Source organism: Leptinotarsa decemlineata, unplaced genomic scaffold, assembly GCF_025532065.1.
Source record: "Leptinotarsa decemlineata unplaced genomic scaffold, Ldec_3_MD MMD2_tig00026282_RagTag_RagTag, whole genome shotgun sequence".
In the NCBI taxonomy this organism is placed as follows: Eukaryota; Metazoa; Arthropoda; class Insecta; order Coleoptera; family Chrysomelidae; genus Leptinotarsa; species Leptinotarsa decemlineata.
This window is the reverse complement of record NW_027412668.1, coordinates 5198619-5219070: the sequence shown is the minus strand read 5'-3', so window position 1 is coordinate 5219070 and position 20452 is coordinate 5198619. Positions and strand designations below refer to the sequence as shown.

The following is a 20452-nucleotide window of genomic DNA, read 5'->3' as shown; positions in this document are numbered from 1 at the left end:
ATCGAAACACGTGCCGAGGTGTTAAAATAACGGTTTAGTATTGGGAAAAAACTTCAGTAATATTTATTACTACACCAAAGGTTCCAAACAGTGCATCACAAGTGGAAGTCTATTGTGAAATTTCACTTGTGAAGCTGTAGTCTGTAGTAAATATTTAACTTAGAGCATTTTTTATACCCAGGAAAAATACATGGGATCGAAAGAGATCCTCAGGAAGTTAATATAATCTTGGAATCCCCCAGAACTATAGTTATCTGAAAAGAAATAAATATATTGCTGTTGATTAGAGAATCACAAACCTTACTTCGCAATAAACAAACAACCTTGGTCCTATGCAAACACCTTGATACAGGTCACATCGACTTCAAAAGCTGCAAACAAATCGCAAGTATACATCACTATAACACGCAACACATGTTTTGCTATACAATAGCTTCCTCAGGCGTGTCTATAGACGTGCCTGAAGAAACTATTGTATGTGAAACAGGTATTGCGTTCTTGTAAAACTGTTTAGTGAAAATTTCAGTGTTTCTTGAATATGGAAGTTGAACATTATACTCAATTCAATGAATTTTCAACCACATCCTCTACTATTATAGGGCTTTTATATATGGAGTCTCAAAGATAACTGTCGTCAAAAGTAAAAATTTATTTGTATTCCTTATAATACAATTCATTTGAACACGAACATCCCTTATACCTAAATAAAAAAACACCAAACATATCAAATCTGAACAACATCTAAAACTTAATATATACTCATGCTATACAACTAAATATGGTAACTACAGGACTTCCCAGAATTATGCCAAAAATTTCAATCTTATTATCAAGTGGTTGATAGTTTTATTTGGTATGAAAACAGTGGGTCAATAGAAATTTTCTATCCTCACAGAATCTATGGTTTTTACAAATCATTATTCAGAATCCAGGTAGTACTGGCAAAAAGTCTATGTCAAGTTTTAAAATTTTGTATTGAACATATATCCTAACGATTAATAAAACGTTTCATTTCAGAGAGATTTAGGTCTATGCATATGTATTTTTGAAATGAATTGAACACTTCTAGCAAAAGTTATCCCAAGTTTACAACTAGAAACATAACTTTGGGATATCCTGCATGTAACAGTAGATAAAAACAATAAATAAACACAAACAAAATTTCTTATTAACGATCATAAAGTCTTGTCAAATATCACATATTTTCTCTTGAAATACAATACAACTTTAAATACTATACTTGCCTGAAAAAAGTTCAATATAATGGAAATGTCACGTAAGGCTTTACATATTAAGTATTAGTATTTTATATTTACAAAAATCTTTTTGTGCTTATAATTTCTATTGTATAGATTGTTGAAACTGGATAAAAAATTATTCGTTTTCTTCAAATAAAAGTAAAAATAATGGTGTATGGGGATAGTTTTAGCCTTAACATACACAAATCAACTATATCAAGGGAGTGAGTTAGAGAGCCATTAAATTAACAAACTAATTGCTATTAATTGTCGGAAGATATTTCAGTGTTAGCAACAATCAGCTGAATCAATCAACCAAAGTTTCAAAATCTTCTTGGAGTTCCGCAATCAATTTTTTCGGCAGATCAAGTTCTTCAGCATCCGATGATTGTCTCAACATTCTTCGAACAGCCAAAAGTGCGGTGTATTTCAAACTGAAAAGTGGTACAGTAATGACGGCTATGGTTCGAGTTTCGAAATCATCAGGAATATCTACGTCTGGATATCTTTTTCTAAAATAGGTAATACTAGCTGGAGGATAATGATGGATCTGACCCTCTATATAAAGATTCTTTTTGGAATGATGACTGACCGCCATCCAAGGATGCATTATAAAGGTGTTAACATCCAGAAACTGATCTTTTCCCAAAGTTTTGAACACCTTCTGTCGCCCACTGAAATCTAACCATATCAAATCAACCTCTAAGCTGGTTTTATTTAAAAATCGAACATAGGCTCTCTTGCCACAAATTTCAGATCTTGGTCCTCTAATCATTTTCGAAGAGGGAATTGTTATTGTTAATTTGATCGAGTTTGAGTTTTACACTAATTTAAAAATCATCTATATCTTAGATTACTACTTTACCGACAGCCAATTTTACCAGTTTATTTGGTAGCCATTATAGGGATGGCAGTTTGTGTGGCAATTATTGGAAAAGATGTAAGTAACTGTCCTAAATATTACTTACAGTACTCTAATGTAGAACATTTATACTAGAAGCCAAACAAACAATGTTATTGCAATTTTTGAACCGAAATAATAAACACAAAACAGCCACACATAGAAATGTAAGTTAAATGGGAACACTTGGTTATATGTTACGCGGCTGCCAAAAACCAGGGATGGCGACACTATCGGGGTTTTCTCCAGTTTTCTGTAATGAATCACGTGCCTTCTGCGCGCGCATGATTCAAATTACTGTTTACAGAAGAAGAATGAACTTAAATTAGGTAGGACGTCCGTTAGTTTTGTTGTGATAATAATGTATAAATATGGTTTGGGACTGTTTTCCTTTTCAAATTGTGTTTTTGCTTGTGTACTGTCAGTTTCATATTTTTATTTATCGTAATGAGTATTTCCGAACATAAACGATATCGAAAAAAGTGCTGCGTTCCTTCTTGTGAGGATAGGAAGAGTAGTCAACATCGGTTTCCCAAAGATGACCCCGCTGTTTTCGATGTTTGGCTCAAGAATATAAACAATAAAGAACTCTTCAATGTACCCCATGAGACAATTTATTGTAACTCACGAGTTTGTGACAGACATTTCGCTGTTGAAGATAAAATTACTAGCAGAAGAGGTTTAAAACGACATGCTGTACTTGTTTTATTTCTTCCTGGTAAGTAAGCATAATCCTTACTCCTTTCGATATCTTGCAATTCTAGTTTATATATCTTATTCATCATATTCTCATTATTAAACAACAATTTGATTAACCACTTATCGAGTGCACCATAAGTATTGCTATATGAATTTGCAGAAAAATAGAGATGTTATCATGTGGTTGAATAATAGTGTTCTATATGTTTTCAGAAACTATCGAAGAACCAAGAGGTATGGCAAGAATGAGTAGGTCTTCTGTGGCAGGTAAGAATTATTGTAAAACTGTAGTTCCAAAATATATGTAGTTTATAGAAAAAAATCCATACAAATGCTGCAATTTCATTTTATAGGCCAAGAACAATATGAGGACATGTGTCAGCCCTCCACTTCCATACCTGAGCAAGAAATTTGTTTTGGTACACCTTCCAGAAATGAAATTATCAGTGTTACCCAAGGTATGAATAGAAAAATCTTGGAATGTTCATCATACACACCAATTTGTTAATTTTACACAATATATGAAAGAAAGAAAGAGAAATTATATATTCATGTAATTTTTCAGGTCATGGAAGCTGTGATAATAGCTATATAAACCAGCCATCAACTTCCACTTTTGAGCAAGAGCAAGAAAGTCATTTCCGGACACCAACAAGGAATAGAATAAGCGTTTGTGTAATTTTACAAATATTTCACAAATTTTGAGGAAAATAATACTGGAGTAACTATCCTTTAACCTAGTCAACTGTCCAGATCATTCTGACAATGACTCAAAACTGTGTCATCTGATTGTTAGATGCTGTTTGTATTTTTGGTGTAGAAAAGTCAATTTGGTTACTAGGGGAAGAGATAAAAAATTCATTAGGTTTTTGAACACCCAGACAAACAGCGATTTCATTGATCCAATTATATTGTCTGCTCATGAAAAATTTTTGAAGAAAAAGAATCGTTTATTGAAAAAACATTAGTGTAAGTTGAGGTTTACGTATTTCCAATAAATTTTGAACTGAGTTCATATAGTTTCATTACCACATTTACACAAATTTAACTGAAAATAAATATGGTTGATCATAATTTGAGGTAATTCAGTTCACATATTTATTGTTGCTTCACTTGTTGATATTTTTTATTGGTCAAGGTTTTTCCCAGATGATTTCTGTGGAATCAAAACCTGACCGGTAGTGAAGCAACAATAACAATAAATGATGAGATTGGAACCTGTGGTGTAACAGTTGAAACTTTTCCTAGAGATCAATCTCCCTAACACCAAACTGATATTTTTGCACTCGACGCGCGTTTTGCTATCAAGGTTAGCATCTTCAGGAGAAGAAAATTGATACTGTATCAATTTTCTTCTTCTGAAGATGCTAACCTTGTTAGCGAAACGCGCGTCGAGTGCAAAAATATCAGTTTGGTGTTAGGGTAATTGATCTCTAGGAAAAGTTTCAACAAAAAAGTAAAATGAGAACAGCCACTATTTGAATTTCGCGCTATATCTCTTAGGTTCGGCTGCCAAACACTGGAGGCGCTGAGAAAAGTGGTTCTGTCGTCAACATTGCCGTTACCGTTCTATGTGTGGCTGTTTTGTGATAATAAAAGCAAAATGGAACATAAAAATACTAATAAGTCATGTCAAACTCAAAATTGAAACTCATAAACGGTGTGTTCCACAAAGCGTTCACAACGATCACGCTCACGAATGGTTTTTTCGTATTCCACTTGCTTGAGTGCGTTACTGTCGTAAATTCAAGATTATGAGGCATTTATATTAACAAAAGAAATATAATTTCACTGAAGTTTTTAAACAAGTTAAGTTTTAATACCATCAGAATGCCTTTACGGCAATTGGATATTTTTTTATGTGTAGCAATAGTGCTCCAGAAACTAGTTCATCTCGTGAGCTTGCCGTGAACGAAAGTAATGACGTCATGAGTTTCGGTTTCGCCGCTACCACAACTACGATACGATACCCAACAGCTGATCGGAATAATTGAATGTTGAAAATGCGAAAGCGCATGAAACAACAATACAGCTGACATGACCACAGATCACAATATCTACGTTGTTATTTGATTAAATACTCAAACTCACGTCACTGTAGGTATAAAATGATCCGAAATCTCATAAAATCTTATGTTTGCGACACGTTTAGGATATGAAATAAGGGTGGACCTGCTAAAGGTTATAAATTCGCTTATACCAGCTGTGACGAAATCACATCTTGTTTGAGCATTAAGCGGTCTGCATTTATAATGCGCATTCATTACTTTTTACTATTATACCTCTATTTCCTTTTTTTAATCCTCATATAGAACTACTAAAAATTGTGCACATAAAGTACTTCACATTTTCTTTATAATATATTATTTAAAGCTAATTAACTATAGTATATTATAGTTAAGTTTTTTCTGTGATTGATTCATTCACAGTTACAGAAATTATTTTTGTCATCATGTTTTTGTTTTCAGAACTCTCCAAAATTTTTTACTTGTCTCAATCCAGATGAAGAGCTGATTTTTCAATACAAAGTTTTGTCCTCCCTAGATGTAGTGGAGGAAAAACTGATGTCTGTTGGTGTTAAGAGCGGTACCGATTTCAGAGAACTATATTTAGGGATGTTATATTCTTTGGAAACACACAAAATGTATCCTTTTATTCAATTTCAAAAATCCTCAAATGAAAAATGTATTTGTATCTATCCTCAAATAATATATTTAATTTTCCTCAATCTGTTTTTCCAGATATGGATATGTTACGAACACTAAAATTAAAATTATCATTATAGTGGATTCTACAAATTTGGCGTTGAGAGATAATGAAATAAGATCGGTAGGTATTTTCTCAGATAAGCCATCCTAATTCCCAATTTTCTACAATGTTACAAAGTATGATTTTGTTGTCTTGAGTATATGCCAACGCGTTGCATCAAAATAGTTTCATCCATTAGCAACTGTTCAATGTCGTTAACTACGACGAAAACGTTTGCAAATAAAATATGTTTCACCTTTGTGTTAAGTTTTGAGAGAACAAAAGACATCTTCGCAATGCAACTAAAAAAAACGTTCATACTCTTGCAGATGTTTAGAAAAATACATGCAGAATACGCCGATATAGTATGCAATCCTTTCTACATCCCTGGAGAAGCAATTTGTTCAAAGTGAGTACACGACATTTCAATTCCTATTATTTTACTTTATTGTACTGTATTTTTCAGATCCTTCGCTACAAGCATAAAAAATATAATGACAGGAACTGTTTAATTTTTAAGTATAAATATTTATTATAAATAAATTGGATAATCATTAATCAACAAGTAGTTTCAATGAGATACTTATAAAAAAAAGTAATTATTAATCATATATGGGTTATTTGAGAGGAGGTAATTTCGATAAACAGTGATTATATGTCTAAAAGTGTGTCGAAGAGCTCTAAATTGTAATGGAAAGTGAATTGTTAGGTTGGGACATATTTATAAAAAAAGGACGTTGTCAAAGCTGTTTCCCAGATATTTTGGCCATGGCCTACAGGTTTTGGCTGGCATTTTGTCTACATCTGCAGCTGATGTCAATGGCGACGAGGCAATGGACACTCCATCCACCCCCACTCTCCGAGCGGTCCTCACCTTGCGCTTCAGCAAGATTGACATCTGACATCTTTTGGTCGAAAGTCAGCCTTTAGGTGCTTTTACTTTCTTATCGAATCGTTGTTTTATCTGATTATTCCTAACTGAATTTAAGCATGGGGGCCCCCTAAAAGTAACCGGCGGCTTTGTGTTAATGCATCGAGCGTTTCTCACTGCATCCAAGAAAATTTTTTAGAGTCGCGATCGCGAACAAAGTGTTCTTCGCTGAACCTACCTGGAAGAGAGTGTATCTTGTTAGTGTTATACTTACCTAAGTCGCCTGATGGCGACTAACGCGGGCGGTCTGTTATTCTGTTTAGTCGGCCTGGGATGTTTGTCCCTTTCTCGGAATCTGGAGGTCATCCATATGTAACGCATCGTGTAGATCGCGGAACGCTGGATTTGAGTGCGATCTGATTCTATCGAACGTGCTTTCTGCATGTTCTCTCATATACACGTCCACATATTGCGTGTCCAGGTCTAAGTCTCTGTATATAAATCTATTGGGTATATAATAAGGTGCGTTTACAGCGGCCCTTACGCTCGCATTCATAAACGATTGGATCTTCTTCCTGTATGTCTGCGCACACTGGCCCCAGGCAGTGCATGCATACAGTATTATTGGCATTAGAATCGTTCTGATCATTAGTAACTTGACTTTCAATGCCATGTTACTACTTCTTCCTATGATCGGCACCAGGCGTCGTCTGGCCTGTCTGGCCATTCCTATTTTCCGCTATACGTGGGCCTGGAATGTTAGTTTCCTGTCTAGGATGACCCCAAGGTATGTCGCTTTGTTTGTCCACGGAATCTCTTGTCCGTGAAGGTGACGTTGCCTTCCGGTTGTACGAACCTGCGAGTGAACAGTATCTCCTGACTCTTGTCAGGGTTGATACTGATCTTCCACAGGTTAGCCCACTCCTCCAATCTGTCTACCTGTTGTTGAAGGTATGTCGTAACGTGTGCTTGACTCGTAGATCTCGCCAGCAGGGCCGTGTCGTCCGCGTAGAGCACCAACTTGTTGAAGTTGGCGAAAGGACTGCACTTTGCGGGACTCCTGCCTCCAGTAGTCGAACTGTTGATAATTCGTCTCCTACTTTGCAGCGGCATCGCCTGTTGCCTAAAAAAGACTAAATTAATCTTACCATTGGTTTTGAGTATCCAAAATCGCTCATCTTGGCCAGTAGTCCGTCATGCCAAACTCTGTCAAACGCCTTGGAGACGTCTGAGAAGATAACTCCGGTGTTGTATCCTTCGCCAAGGTTGAAGCCTTCTGTCGCAAAGTCCACTACCCTCAGGACTTGTAGCTCTGTTGAGTGTTCCGATCTAAAACCGAATTGTTCGTCGGGGAGGATCCCTAACTCTCTAGTTTGTTCTTATTCCAGCCTCTTCAGGATGACATGCTCCGCCACTTTGCTTACGGATGGCAGTAAGGTAATTGGCCGGTGGTTCGCTGGAAACAGGTGGTTCTTGGGCTTCGGTATGTGGATTACCGTTGCCTCTTTGAACGGGTACGGGAAGTGTTACAATCTGAGTATAGCATTTATGATGTTGGTTATGGCTGCTATACCCTTTCGCGGCAGCACTTTCAATGGTCGATTTATTATATTGTCTGGGCCTGCTGTTTTCCGAGTGGCAAGACGTCTCAGAATGTCCTTCACTTCCTCAGGCGATGTCGGGGCCAGGGGTTGCGCATTATCTGTCCGTTGTCTAAGCCTCCGTACCGTTCTTTTCACCTGTCTCTCTATTTCGTCTACCTCGTCTGTGAACGGGACGTCATTCTCTCTGCACTGCCTTTTGAAGTTGTCCGCGAATGCTTCCGCCTTCTCCTGGTCAGTGTAGACAATTCCTTGCTCGCCGTGTATCGGTGGGCAGGGTCGTCGAGGTCCATTTCTGAGTTTTTTCTGCATTTGCCATGCAGATCGATCTTCTGTGCTCAGTTCTTCCAGACGGGTAGTCCATTGTCTTTCTCTGATCGCTTTCAACTCTTCTTTCAGTATCCTATTTGCTCTCTGCATGCACCTTTTGTCCATAGGTGCACGTGTCCTTTGATACTGTCTTTTCAGGCGTCTTCTTATTCTAATTAGTTCCATTGTTTCTGGTGGAAGATGCTCTTGGACCTCACAGGGCATACTTACTAGATACATTGTTCGGGCTTAGTTTCTATTAGTTAGGTTGATTTGACTGATTCGTGTTTTTGAGCACTTGTTAATTCTTCCTTCTTTTCGGTTGCATCTTCGGTTACTGCTTATTTATCGGTATATCCGAAGCGATAATTTAGTACTAGTATTGATTTTAGTAACAGTAAATATATCTTCAACATTTCATTTGTCATGAAAGCAGGCCAAATTTTTCGCAAGCCACCATCATCGTATTCGCAATTAAACAACACTTATTTTTATGAAAGGTTTATTTATTAAACAGATGTTACCTTACCCGTTTATACCTGCTAACTCAAAAGTTGCCCATGAAAGAAATCACCAACAGAACGTTTATATATTCTGTAAACTTCATACTTTCGATTGGTAAAAAAAGGGTTCATTGAATGATTCATTTGTGAATGTTTGATTAAGCATAGTCTGAAAAGGATTTTTGCAGTCAACCCACTTGCATCGGGGTTTATTTTTCAAAATACTATATTTATGAAAGCCGTATTGAAACTTTTGGCAAATTACTCGCCTACCGCTTGAGTTATTGTTCTCATTTTTCCAATATTTTCACGTACATCACGCAAAAACCGACGGCATAAGGCTAAAACTTATTTCAACTAAAATTCAGCATGGACTTGCGGTCTAATAGTAAACCACTGCCTGCCTAACAAAGAGGCAAACTCACTTTGAATGATCTACTCTACAATGCCTCAATGTGGGCATTCAAAATTCTTGTATACCAGGAGAAACTGTTTTATATTGTGCTCTCATTGTCTAAAAGTTTCTCGTTTAGACCGTTTTGACAACACATCACTCAAATCCATGGTCGTAATCGACCACTAGAAAAAGTATAAAAAATAAAAGAAAACAAAAGAGACCTTGACAGTAACAGACAGTTCAAAAATGTCTCTATTGAGAGCAGTTCCTAGTATTTATAGAATACAGAGAAACATGGGATATATGAATAACAGATCCGCATACTGGCTCGAAAGAATTGGGAATCGAGAAATGGTCGGTTACGGAATGAATGGACAACCCATATATGTAGATACAGCGGCTTTTCCGTTCCCAGCAATCCGTTACCAGGAATCCACTCCCGAAATCAAGGCCCTTTATGAAAAGCAAAAAGGAGACTGGAAGCGCCTAACTAAGGAAGAGAAGAAAACTTTATATCGTGCCAATTTCTGCCTAACGTTTGCAGAATTTCAAGCTCCGTCTAGCGGAGAATGGATGGGCGTAGCGGGACTTGTTCTGATTGGATGCTCTCTTGGGGTTTGGTTGTTTATCTTTTTGAAATTATGTGTGTATTCGGACTTACCGGAGACTTTCAAACCATCATATGTGAGAGCGCAGATGAGAAGGATGATAGATATGCAAGCAGATCCGATACTAGGTTTGACATCTAATTGGGATTACGAAAGAAATGATTGGAAAGTGAAAAGATGGAATACGCCACCTAATCCGTTCGTTAGATGTCCCGATGATATAAAATAAGTGAAATTTATTATTCATCAGTGCCAGTCTTTGTTGAATCGAATGAAATTTTGATTTAAAACGAAAATATGTAGCGATTTTTTTGAATCCACTATAAATGTCATTGTCAAGGATATTCTGCTGAGAACATTAATAAAGACACTAATAATTTTTGTCTTCCAGAGTAACACAGTATTCACCAGTAAAAATGTTTATACTTTCGAAGATATGACTCTCAAAAGCAAACATTTTTTATGCTGGTGATAGTTTTTTTGTTTCATAGGTTATCTTGGTGTATTAGCCTCTGCTCGTTTTTAGTTTGGTAACACTGATCAAAAATAAAACCAACCTAAATTTTACATTTTGAATTCGCTGTTCGTTTCAATGGTTTTTTATTTAATAATTTATGATGGCTGTGAACAAATATATGCATCCACGAAATATTTACAAATCACCTCCAGATTTCAAACAGCTTGCGCTAGAATTCCCAGATTTTAGACAATACGTTAAACAAGACATCACTGGAAAAGTAACTCTAGATTTCAAAGATATCAAAGCTTTGCGTAGCCTGTCATGTACCTTACTGAAAAAAGATTTCGACCTGAGTGTCAATATTCCCTTGAATAAACTGATTCCTACTATACCTTTGCGACTGAACTATATTTTGTGGCTGGAGGATCTTTTAAGTTTCATTAAGACAGAGGAACAAGTAAGGGGAATCGATATCGGAACTGGAGCATCTTGTGTATATCCACTCTTAGCTGCTAGAAAAAATAATTGGTTTATGTTGGCAACAGAAGTAGACGAAGCTAGTGCAACGATTGCAAGAAGTAATGTGGAAGAAAATAAACTGCTGAATTTGATAACGGTATTGAAAGTTGAGAAAGACTGTTTACTGCAAGAAGTTGTACATGACGAAGAATATGATTTTTGCATGTGCAACCCCCCATTTTTTGGAAGCACGCAGGAATTACACCCCAGCTTTAAATCTAGAAATTTGTCGAGACCCAAGCCCAAAAACAGCTTTTGTGCCTCAGTGAACGAAGTAGTAGTGCAAGGTGGAGAAATCGACTTTATAACTAGATTAATAAACGAAAGCAAACAATTGGGAAAAAAGGTTAAAATATATACTACCATGATGGGACATAAGCGATCCTTACCTCAGCTAAAAAAACTCTTGAGGGAAGCTAAGGTGTGCAGTTTCAAAGATACTGAATTTTGTCAAGGTAACACCACAAGATGGGGACTTGCTTGGACATTTTGTGAAGACATTGACTTGAAAAAGTGCTACGACCCTTCAAAACTTCATGAAAGAAAGCCAAAACCTAATACGCCAGTGATGCATGAAATACACCTACAAGAAATAAATGAAGGAGAGTTCATCAATGTTTTGCTGAAGCTGTTTGAAGGATTACAAATGGGAGTAGAAGAGGTTACCAGAAACAAGAGCGTTCGGCGTTATTTCATATCAGCCTTCTCCAATACTTGGTCTAATCAGAGAAGAAAAAGACGAAAACAATTGAGAGAAGCGGGAGACAGTTTGAGAGAAGCGGGAGACAGTTTGGATTCCATTGAGGAAAGCAAAAATGACAAAGAATTGTCAGATGAAGACTCCAGAAGCCCTATCTCAGTGGAAGGCTGCGAATGCGAAATGAAACGACCGATCAAGAGAACTAACGAAGACAACATTGAAGGAGCTTTTTTAAAAAAGCTGAAAATTTCAGAAGATGGGGCTGCGGTATTTTTTAAATTCATTGCAACAGTAAGATTACAGGAATCTGCCGCCTGGTTGGAATTGGACACTTTGGACAGAAATGGGAAAAGGGACTACTTACATCAAATACTTCAATATATTAAAAATAATATGAGAACTACAGAATAATTGAAATGGAAAAGTTACAGAGTGGTATTTTTTTTATTGACGTATTTTTAGGAATAAATGTTGAGTTTTTGCAAAACAATTTTATTAATTTTTTTAATAAATTTAAAAGTTCTTTAAAAATATGAATCAATTACAAATATACAAAAAGATAACACATTATTAAAAAAAAATAAGAGTATACAACAAAACTTACAAATTATTCAAAATATATTAATTCTGGAGAAACCAGAATAACACAATCTCTCAAATTTCATAAACTAATGATAAACTTTTCTTGAATACAAAATATTTTGATAAAGCTATTTAGAAATGCTTTGAAAAATTATTTCACCAGAAACGTCTCGTGTCAATATTTTCTATGTAATATTTGCTGGTGATAAATATTTGAATATTCAACAGGGAGGGAATCCTTTAAAATAATTATGAACTTTTGTGAAGTCCATTTCTCATTTTTTTCACTTATTGTTAATCAGTGGGCAAACAAAGCACTCTATAATGTACGGGTATCTTATTAACCGATTTGAGTGAATAAAGGATTCATATTAAAAAAATCCTCTACAGTAGACATTACTCTTACATTATATTATTCTGGAATTGGCCAATACTTGAGAATACATGATAAATGTATTTACCAACTGATATACAAGATCGAAACACGTTTTTCACTTCACAATAGTTTCTTCAGGCATAGTTTATTCACATAGATATATTTATAAACTCGCCCAAAGAAGCTATTTTATAGTAAGACAACATATTGCAGTTGCTCAGTATGTTTATAAAGGAACAAATTTTGAGAACATGTTAAAATTCTAATGTTTCTGAAATATTCCATGTACATAACATAACCATCCCTGACAACGATGAGGACTTAGTTGCAAAATCCAACTCTTACCCATTTTATTATGATTTACATCATTATAGATGAATTTTATGAACTCAGGAATGAAATGAAAACCATTATCTTTATGAATTGTAAAAATGTCCATAACTTTGAGGAAGTTATTAGTTTGCATTGTTTTTATATATTTATCTCTCACAAATTTAAATGATATGAAATAAAAATGGAGTTTATCGTAAATGTTTCTCACATTTAAAAACAAGCTCCATGTGGAACAATTTTTTCAAGTATGAAGTGATTACCTTGAAATCCTGTTGAAAGGTGTAAAATATTGAAATTGAGCAAGAAATGGGAAGGGTGTATTTCCAGGAAAAGTAGCCATTGATCTCATAAAAAACAGAAGTGTCAAGAGTCAGTATGGCAAAAAATTACCACATTGTAGAAAGTTCAGTTGTTTCGTGTAAATTAACAACAGAAGGTTGTCTTGTCAAGTTTGACCTTCATAGCTTCAGAAATCTTCTCAAAATCACCCATTAATTATTTACATTACATTCAGGAACACCCAAATAATATTTAATTCAATAATGATTATAACTCGTTTTGAATAAACAGAAGAGTGATAGAATGTAAATTCCTCAATGCTAAGATTTTAACTTGAACAAGAAATCATTCTTCCAATTCTATACTAAGGTATAGTGAGTGACTCAATACTATAAGAAAATCAATATTTCAGTTCAATTTCTCTTCTGCAGCTCTTTTACACATTAAGATTGTTTATTGGGCAACTGCCAGAATAAACATTTCCCAGGTTCACTTCATAAGTTCGGACTTGTCTAGATATACATTGATATTAAAACTCTTGAAAGAATCTGTAAAAAATTAAAAAGATTAGCTGAAAAATAACAGTTATATTAAGCAAAAAACACTGAAATTACAATGAAATAAAATACAAGCAACAATCAAAAAATCTAAAAATTGAAATATTAACACGAAATGAAAATTTAAAAAAATATTAACAAGAAATGAAAATTGGAAGGTTCCAAGTAACTTGACTTAGAATCTTTCAAGTTGATATTTTTTTAAATTCTCATTTCGTGTTAATATTTCAATTTTTTAATTTTTTTTATTGCTTGTATTTTTTTTTCACTGTCATTTCAGTTTTTTTCCTAATATACTTAATTGTTATTTTTCCGCTAATCTTTTTAATTTTCTACAGATTCTTTCAGGGATTTCAAATCAACTTATTCCGTATTAGACAATGGAAGTCCGAACTAATGAAGTGCACCACGAAACATTGTCAACCACCTTCAAACATTTTCCAGGTTGATACTATGTTGGATATTGAACTACATTCGACAGACATTGGTGGATTTCTCACACAACTATTTTTATGCTTTTTTTTAGTTCCACAAACAAAACATGAATCATTGAATATTGGTTTTCCTTAGAGTACCTATTTATCCTTCCTAAACACAATCATTTACACTGCTTGGATAACTCATTACTATATTCATCTATTTGTGTGAACTTTCAATAAGTACCTGAAGTTTATCACTTTTTGATGTTACTGTTATCTCATATTGGAAATACTGTTGAATATCCAAATATACATGCCCCTGTTCAATTTGTGAAATAATTCGGCAGATAAATCTCATTTTTTCATTCAGGTACCACCTGTGAACCTTGAGTGTTGAAAAAGGATCAAGGAAGAAACTCAATTATTTCCTCAGTCTGAACTCTCACCGATACACACATCACTCGTGAAACTAAGTGTTACTTCCACCGGGAGTGCTGGTGTCTTCCACAAGCTTTTGTAGGTCTACATCACTAAATTTGGATTTGTCCACACTATTGGATGCATGAGCGAGAAAGAGTTCTTTCAAGAAGCCCAACTCCTTGGTGAGGGTTTTCACTCTCTCTTCTAGGATTGTGTTCTCTTCTTTCAACTTGTTTACGCGATGAACTGTTTCTTGTGTTTTCTGTTTCGATTTCACCCTGCTTCGCTTCACAGCCTTTGGAAATTAGTAAAGTTGACGATTTATGTTTCCGGTAAAATCATCAATACGTACCTGATTGTTTCTGTCCCTTCTTTTCCTGTATTCATCAGAATCTTCCCCTGATTCAGGTCCATCTTTTTTGGCTACTCCTCCACGTCGAGGCATATTGTTTCGGAAAGTACCCGAAAATGAAAATATCGTTATATTGAATGTTCAAAGTTTTCTTTTAAAAATAGTCTATTTCCTTTTAGTTGGAAATATTATCATCCACTTTTGGAAAATTCACTTCATAAATAAATAAAAGTAACCCCCAAATTTGACACTAGAGACAAGTGACATGCTGACGCAGTACAACCACAGAACTCATAAAAACAAACTTATATTTTAGGACAGATTTGAGTTTATTTCTGTCCTAAGATATGTTTTTTTACAACTGTCATTTAAAGTGACATTTTCAATGGTTTACAAAGTAGTCTGTTAAAAATATTTTTAACACTAGTGTTAGAAGTATTTTCAACACGATTTTTTTCATTAAACACCAGCAATAACTTTAAATAAAACGCGTGAGATGTAAAAATACTGTTGTTGGTAACCAGTTGATTTGGCGTCACCTGATACCCATTTCACAGCAAATCGATAACATAGTTAACTGACAAAAGATGTCAAAATGTGTTTTATGGAAATATTGAATTTATCTATTTTATTATGAAAATAAGGCAGCTGTACAAAAAACTTTCAATGGTAATTGTGTTAAAAGTAAGTTTTATTTCATTCGGGTGATAACTTTTCCACTCACAAAATAAAACCTTATTTTTACATTTATATCATAAATAGCTATTTAAAGAAAATCCTAAGACGCCTAGGAGCAGTGCCTTGTGCGAAAGTAGCGATTCACATTGGATTTGAATCGCTGGAGATTAAATTTATTTGAAAAAACGTTTTCAGGAAGTTTTCCAAATGAAAGAGTTCTTAAGCAATGAAGTTTGAAGTGTACCGAGTTTAACTTGAAAACGATGAGCAGCCACAATCCTTCGCGTATTCCTGATATGTACCTACCGATCTTGGTGGAATCAAATGTGCCAAGTCACTTGAACACCTCCCGAAAGTATTTATAAATTGAAAGGGTATATCTTTGGGAAAGATTAATTTTTTGCAAAGAAAGATTTTGGATTTCTACTTCTCCATCTCAATACAGAAAATGTGGGAATCTTCCAAAGAAAGCCAAAACATTTTGGTGTTGGAGACACCAGTTGATGCCACTGATTTTGTTGTTTCTTGATCACTCTAAAACCCAAAAGATATGATTTCATTCAACTTTGGTCATTGTCTATTGGTTGTGTAGAGTAGAAGTTATTTTTGTTGGAAGAATAGAAACCAGGTGGCGTTAAAAACACCAAAGATATTACCGGTAATGAAAATAAGGACTTCCTCGATCAGTATTACAGTCAAATCTAACAAATGTAGTTTGAAAAGGTCTGATTATATATTTCATGCATTCTGTCGAGTAAATGCTAATTGAACTAACTGTATAAAATCCCATAGAGTTAGGTGCTGATTTTATATCATCCTTTGTTTTAATATTGTTTATTTCTTTCTTAAGAATGTCCATAAAAACGAGAGTGCGAAAAGAAAGTAACCAGTTTCAACGAAAATGTAGTATAATCATTTTTTGTGAAAATCCATATTTCTTGCTAAAATTGACAAAGAAAAATTTTAGCAGGAAATAGGAACTAGTTTCAAATAACGCAAAAACAATATCCGTGCAACTTGGAATTAAGTGTTTATTGAAGAGTTCAAACAATCTGTGAAAAAATAAACTTCTGGTACAAACAGAATTAATGAATTTTTGCAGAAGTACCCATAGTTCAACATATTAATTATTGACCTTTATTTTAATGTTTCTGATTGTTTTAGTTCAACATATTAATATCTAATTTTAATTATCGACCTTTATTTTAATGTTTCTGATTGTTTTAGTTTTTAAGCTTGTTTTGTCAACATATAAAATTTTTTACCACAGACTTTTACCATAAACTTTTTGAAGTGTGGTTGAGCCATATTAATATCTTGTTCTAAATTCTTGACCTTTATGTTAATATTTCAGATTGTTTTAGTTCTTAAGCCTGCTTTGTCAACAAAACCTAAACTTTTATGACAATGAAGCATTTCTGACTCTGACTCATATATTTGTCCTGAAAAAGAATATTTCAACAGAGATTAAATTGTATCTGAAGACTGTATTGAGGAGAGGTCATATGTATAAGAAAATAAATATTTTGACATGAAATTTAAAAAATTTCGCCCCTCCCAACACCGTAGGATTTGCCTGCCGGAAAACTAGTTACCGGCTAATACCACGCTGGATATTTAATTATATCAGACAGATGGTCGGTCGGTAGCTAAGCGGTTCGACGCGGGTGCTTTGTTCATTCACTCGAATTGACTGCCGTGTTGGTCGGTGGTTCAAGCCCTAGTCTGAACGATCGATCTTCACTTGCTATCGTCCAACCCGTGTTAGGAATCACACGTTAAAAGGTAAGACCTCGTTAATCCTTTGCTCGCACAAGTTTAGACTTCTGAGGATTGTCGTTCGTAGGGGTGCGACAGCTGGTTAACGAAAAAACAGATTTTGAACAGATTTTTTTAAACTGACATTTATGCCAGATACCTCACGCAGGTTAGTCTCACAGATGTTTCTTGTTCACCCATCAGCAATATAATGCTGAAATTATTCGAATAGATCACCTACAGACATGATTCTACTCCTACATATTCGTTTTTATTGAGCAACTTCGAACTTTGGTATATGAGCAAAATCCCTCCAAATTGACCAGAGTAGAACTTATTATTATTGCAGACATGCCGTTTATTATTTATAAAGTAATGAAATGTATTATCTAAAAACAAAATATGTATAAAGTTTTTCATCAACCTTTTTTTTTGGGGTATTTGTTACCTTCTACAATCTTTACGTTTCAGAGGCCAAAATCTGCCTCCGTCTTCAGAAATGGACAAAAAAATTCTAAAATATTTGCATTTTTATAAGAAATAAATAAACAAAAAGGAATAACTGCAAATATCTTAGAATTTTTTTGTCCATTTCTGAAGACGAAGGCAGATTTTGGTCTCCGAAACGTAGATTATGGAAGGTAACAAATACCAAAAAAAAAGAGGTCGATGAAAAACTGATTTCCTTCCACAAAAAATGACTTGAATATATATAAATTATAACATGTGTTTCCTCTTATTCTTGAATACTGAATGAAACTATTAAAAGAGTAATAAATTAGCGTTTTATTTTCATTACTTACATAGTAAAATATCCTTTGGTTCACGGATTGTACTTGTCAATATACATTAACTCAGGAAAGTAACAAATATACAAAACTCTTTCTAACATGTACAATAACATCTAAAAATAAAAATGGCAAAGTCTTTCAAATACTACGTTTTTGAATGAGCAAAAATTAAAAATCACATCAGATACTGGCTATAATTAGGCACATTTTCCTCTTGGAGGAAATATTAAGCCATTTCAAAAAGCTCTAGATTTTTTTTCAGGTTTCAGAAAACATTGTTCATTGCACACAAATATTCATCTATTTTATAAAAAATTGCTAATCATAAATTTGCAATTTAGATGTACCAGCATTCTCTATTTGGGTTGAAAACCAAATATCTATGAAAACTTCACTTAGCAGTGAAACAATAAATATACGAGATTCAAAATAGATGATTTTCATTCATGTTGAAACCTGCAAACTATCAAAACCCTACGGCCATCAATTTCAAAAGAGATTGATTTGAATTTTTATATGGCACAGCTAGAACTGGTTATGAGTATCAACTGAAGCAGATCTTATCAACAGATGACCTTCACAAAAACTTTAGAATTTCATTTTGAATGGAAATCTGGGGAATCCCCTGAGTAAGAGATTTCTCAATATGAAAGATTTTTGGTAGAACATTTTTTGAGACCTCTATCAGTAACAATAACAACATTACTTGGGGAATGCGAAAAATCAGTATCGAGTGAAAAAGATCATCAAACATTAATTATCGGAACCTAGCCCAAGTATAATACATACAAATATTGTTCACTGTTAATATGCATGCAATAGCAACAATTGTAGTCACAGTAATGTTTTACAATCCTATCATGGAACCGAATATGAAATTAGGAATGGCTTTCATCAAGTACCTTTACAATCATATTTACTGAAGAGGTTCATCGTCGTCATCAAGATCATGACCTATCATGAATTCATCATAGTTCTCATTTCTCCTAAGAAATCGGTTTCTGAACCAATGAACGAGGTTGTATTTCCTAGTTAGATATAAACCACACATAACAAATACTATTAAAAAGAGAGGAACTAAAATTCCAGCAGCTAGAGACCCACTTCCTTGGTTATCAACCAGATCGGAATAATTTGCAGAATTGGCATCATTGTTCACTTTGTGGACACAAATATTGTCTTTCAGTTCAAAATCAGGTAGACATCGGCAAGTATTAGACTCATCACACGACTCATTAGCTGAACATTCTTGCTGAAGCAAGCTGGTAAAATCACATTTCTTATCACCTAAGACAAATAAATTTAATGAGAGTAAAGTTATATGAATACTTTTTGATTTGATTCACACTCACCTAGGCTGGTAGCAAACAGTACAACAAAGAAAACTGTTTTTATTGTTCTACTCATTTTTCTTCCTTATTACATGACTCACACTTCTTTACATAAATAAAAAATTATAAATTATCAATCAATGTTTTCCATGAATCGACTATGAATTTCATTATGATAAGATAGCACTGACAAACAGATTAGGTTAATTTGTATTTGTATAGTGATAAAACTACCAGTGTTTTCCGTATTCACTACTCAAGCTTCGGACCGATGACAAATAAATATAAATTAGTAGGTGCACTTATTCAATTTAGGTTTGATGAATTAATTTGAAGTTATTTTTATCATGGTACATTATTTGTACACAAACACTTCATTTCAAAAGCCGGTACCAGTACAGCAGTTCCGAACATAGAAGTGATAATACTAAGACCGGGTGTGACGTCACTTTTACATATATTTCAACCTGCGGATCACACAAGCTCTTGGCCACTGCGTCACAGCGTTGTGACAAATCAAAGCTCAAGATTTTCACATGGAAATATGCAACACGTGAAATATCGTGACGTTGTATCTGACGTGAGGTGTATGAGTGACGTAAATACCAGGACGCGATCTCTTTATCTTTTTTTAGTTATTGGAGTCAATGTTCTCTCTTCAATGGCCTGTCCAAATTTATTATTACTTCACTGGTTCCAAGTTCCGAAAGCAAATGACAGCTACGCTCAGGGTTGCCAGTCGATATTTTATATTCGTACCAATATTTAGATAATTTGGTAATAAGTTAAGCAATTTCGTTTACTTTTCTGATTGATTCGGCCGTTACTTAATGAAGATCCATAATAATTTCAAAAACTACACTTCAACGATTTGATGTCCACAAACTTTATTTGAAAAATATATCACAACATGTTTGGCTAAGACATGTGATTTCACAAATCACTTGAAAAAGCTAATGTCTTACCGAAACATGTTGTGATATATTTTTCAATTAAAGTTTGTGAAGATCAAATCGTTGAGG

At 34.4% G+C, this 20452-nt stretch overlaps 5 protein-coding genes and 1 long non-coding RNA gene across 6 annotated transcripts; 4 read left to right on the top strand and 2 right to left on the bottom strand.

Annotated features, from left to right (window-relative positions):
• Positions 1 to 3: 3 nt before the first annotated feature.
• Positions 4 to 2289, bottom strand: LOC141484631 (uncharacterized). Its single transcript, XR_012466715.1, has 3 exons — positions 2207 to 2289; positions 305 to 371; positions 4 to 254 (listed from the first exon to the last, which is right to left on the bottom strand). It is a non-coding gene; the product is annotated as an uncharacterized lncRNA (long non-coding RNA).
• On the top strand, positions 653 to 6151 carry LOC111504985 (trafficking protein particle complex subunit 2-like protein). The gene is made up of 5 exons (XM_074179677.1): positions 653 to 2178; positions 5307 to 5482; positions 5580 to 5667; positions 5916 to 5995; positions 6053 to 6151. Exons 1-5 carry the CDS (start codon positions 2146 to 2148, stop codon positions 6096 to 6098), a joined length of 423 nt encoding a protein of 140 aa, XP_074035778.1. The 5' UTR covers positions 653 to 2145; the 3' UTR covers positions 6099 to 6151.
• LOC141484630 (uncharacterized) lies at positions 2342 to 3935 on the top strand. The gene is made up of 4 exons (XM_074179676.1): positions 2342 to 2857; positions 3052 to 3105; positions 3192 to 3296; positions 3404 to 3935. Exons 1-4 carry the CDS (start codon positions 2587 to 2589, stop codon positions 3541 to 3543), a joined length of 570 nt encoding a protein of 189 aa, XP_074035777.1. The 5' UTR covers positions 2342 to 2586; the 3' UTR covers positions 3544 to 3935.
• A 3362-nt stretch (positions 6152 to 9513) lies between the features above and the next one.
• Positions 9514 to 10104, top strand: LOC111505006 (cytochrome c oxidase subunit 4 isoform 1, mitochondrial-like). The gene has a single exon (XM_023159741.2). The coding sequence runs from the start codon at positions 9514 to 9516 to the stop codon at positions 10102 to 10104; it is 591 nt and encodes a 196-aa protein (XP_023015509.2).
• A 1-nt stretch (position 10105) lies between these two features.
• LOC111505005 (U6 small nuclear RNA (adenine-(43)-N(6))-methyltransferase) lies at positions 10106 to 12047 on the top strand. The gene has a single exon (XM_023159740.2). It carries the CDS (start codon positions 10490 to 10492, stop codon positions 11963 to 11965), a length of 1476 nt encoding a protein of 491 aa, XP_023015508.2. The 5' UTR covers positions 10106 to 10489; the 3' UTR covers positions 11966 to 12047.
• Positions 12048 to 14017: 1970 nt separating this feature from the next.
• On the bottom strand, positions 14018 to 15149 carry LOC111505007 (CCAAT/enhancer-binding protein gamma). The gene is made up of 2 exons (XM_023159742.2): positions 14873 to 15149; positions 14018 to 14815 (listed from the first exon to the last, which is right to left on the bottom strand). The coding sequence occupies exons 1-2, from the start codon at positions 14963 to 14965 to the stop codon at positions 14570 to 14572; spliced, it is 339 nt and encodes a 112-aa protein (XP_023015510.1). The 5' UTR covers positions 14966 to 15149; the 3' UTR covers positions 14018 to 14569.
• Positions 15150 to 20452: the final 5303 nt, after the last annotated feature.

What these genes read in the sequence shown, in the direction of transcription:
- LOC111505007 (XM_023159742.2), bottom strand. Translation starts at nt 14,965, where the DNA reads ATGCCTCGACGTGGAGGAGTAGCCAAAAAAGATGGACCTGAATCAGGG. An exon ending in GAAGGGACAGAAACAATCAG is followed by an intron (nt 14,816 to 14,872) that starts GTACGTATTGAT and finishes TAATTTCCAAAG; the next exon opens with GCTGTGAAGCGAAGCAGGGT.
- LOC141484630 (XM_074179676.1), top strand. Translation starts at nt 2,587, where the DNA reads ATGAGTATTTCCGAACATAAACGATATCGAAAAAAGTGCTGCGTTCCT. An exon ending in ACTTGTTTTATTTCTTCCTG is followed by an intron (nt 2,858 to 3,051) that starts GTAAGTAAGCAT and finishes ATATGTTTTCAG; the next exon opens with AAACTATCGAAGAACCAAGA. An exon ending in AATTATCAGTGTTACCCAAG is followed by an intron (nt 3,297 to 3,403) that starts GTATGAATAGAA and finishes GTAATTTTTCAG; the next exon opens with GTCATGGAAGCTGTGATAAT.
- LOC111505005 (XM_023159740.2), top strand. Translation starts at nt 10,490, where the DNA reads ATGATGGCTGTGAACAAATATATGCATCCACGAAATATTTACAAATCA.
- LOC111504985 (XM_074179677.1), top strand. Translation starts at nt 2,146, where the DNA reads ATGGCAGTTTGTGTGGCAATTATTGGAAAAGAT. An exon ending in TCTTTGGAAACACACAAAAT is followed by an intron (nt 5,483 to 5,579) that starts GTATCCTTTTAT and finishes CTGTTTTTCCAG; the next exon opens with ATATGGATATGTTACGAACA. An exon ending in GGAGAAGCAATTTGTTCAAA is followed by an intron (nt 5,996 to 6,052) that starts GTGAGTACACGA and finishes TGTATTTTTCAG; the next exon opens with ATCCTTCGCTACAAGCATAA.
- LOC111505006 (XM_023159741.2), top strand. Translation starts at nt 9,514, where the DNA reads ATGTCTCTATTGAGAGCAGTTCCTAGTATTTATAGAATACAGAGAAAC.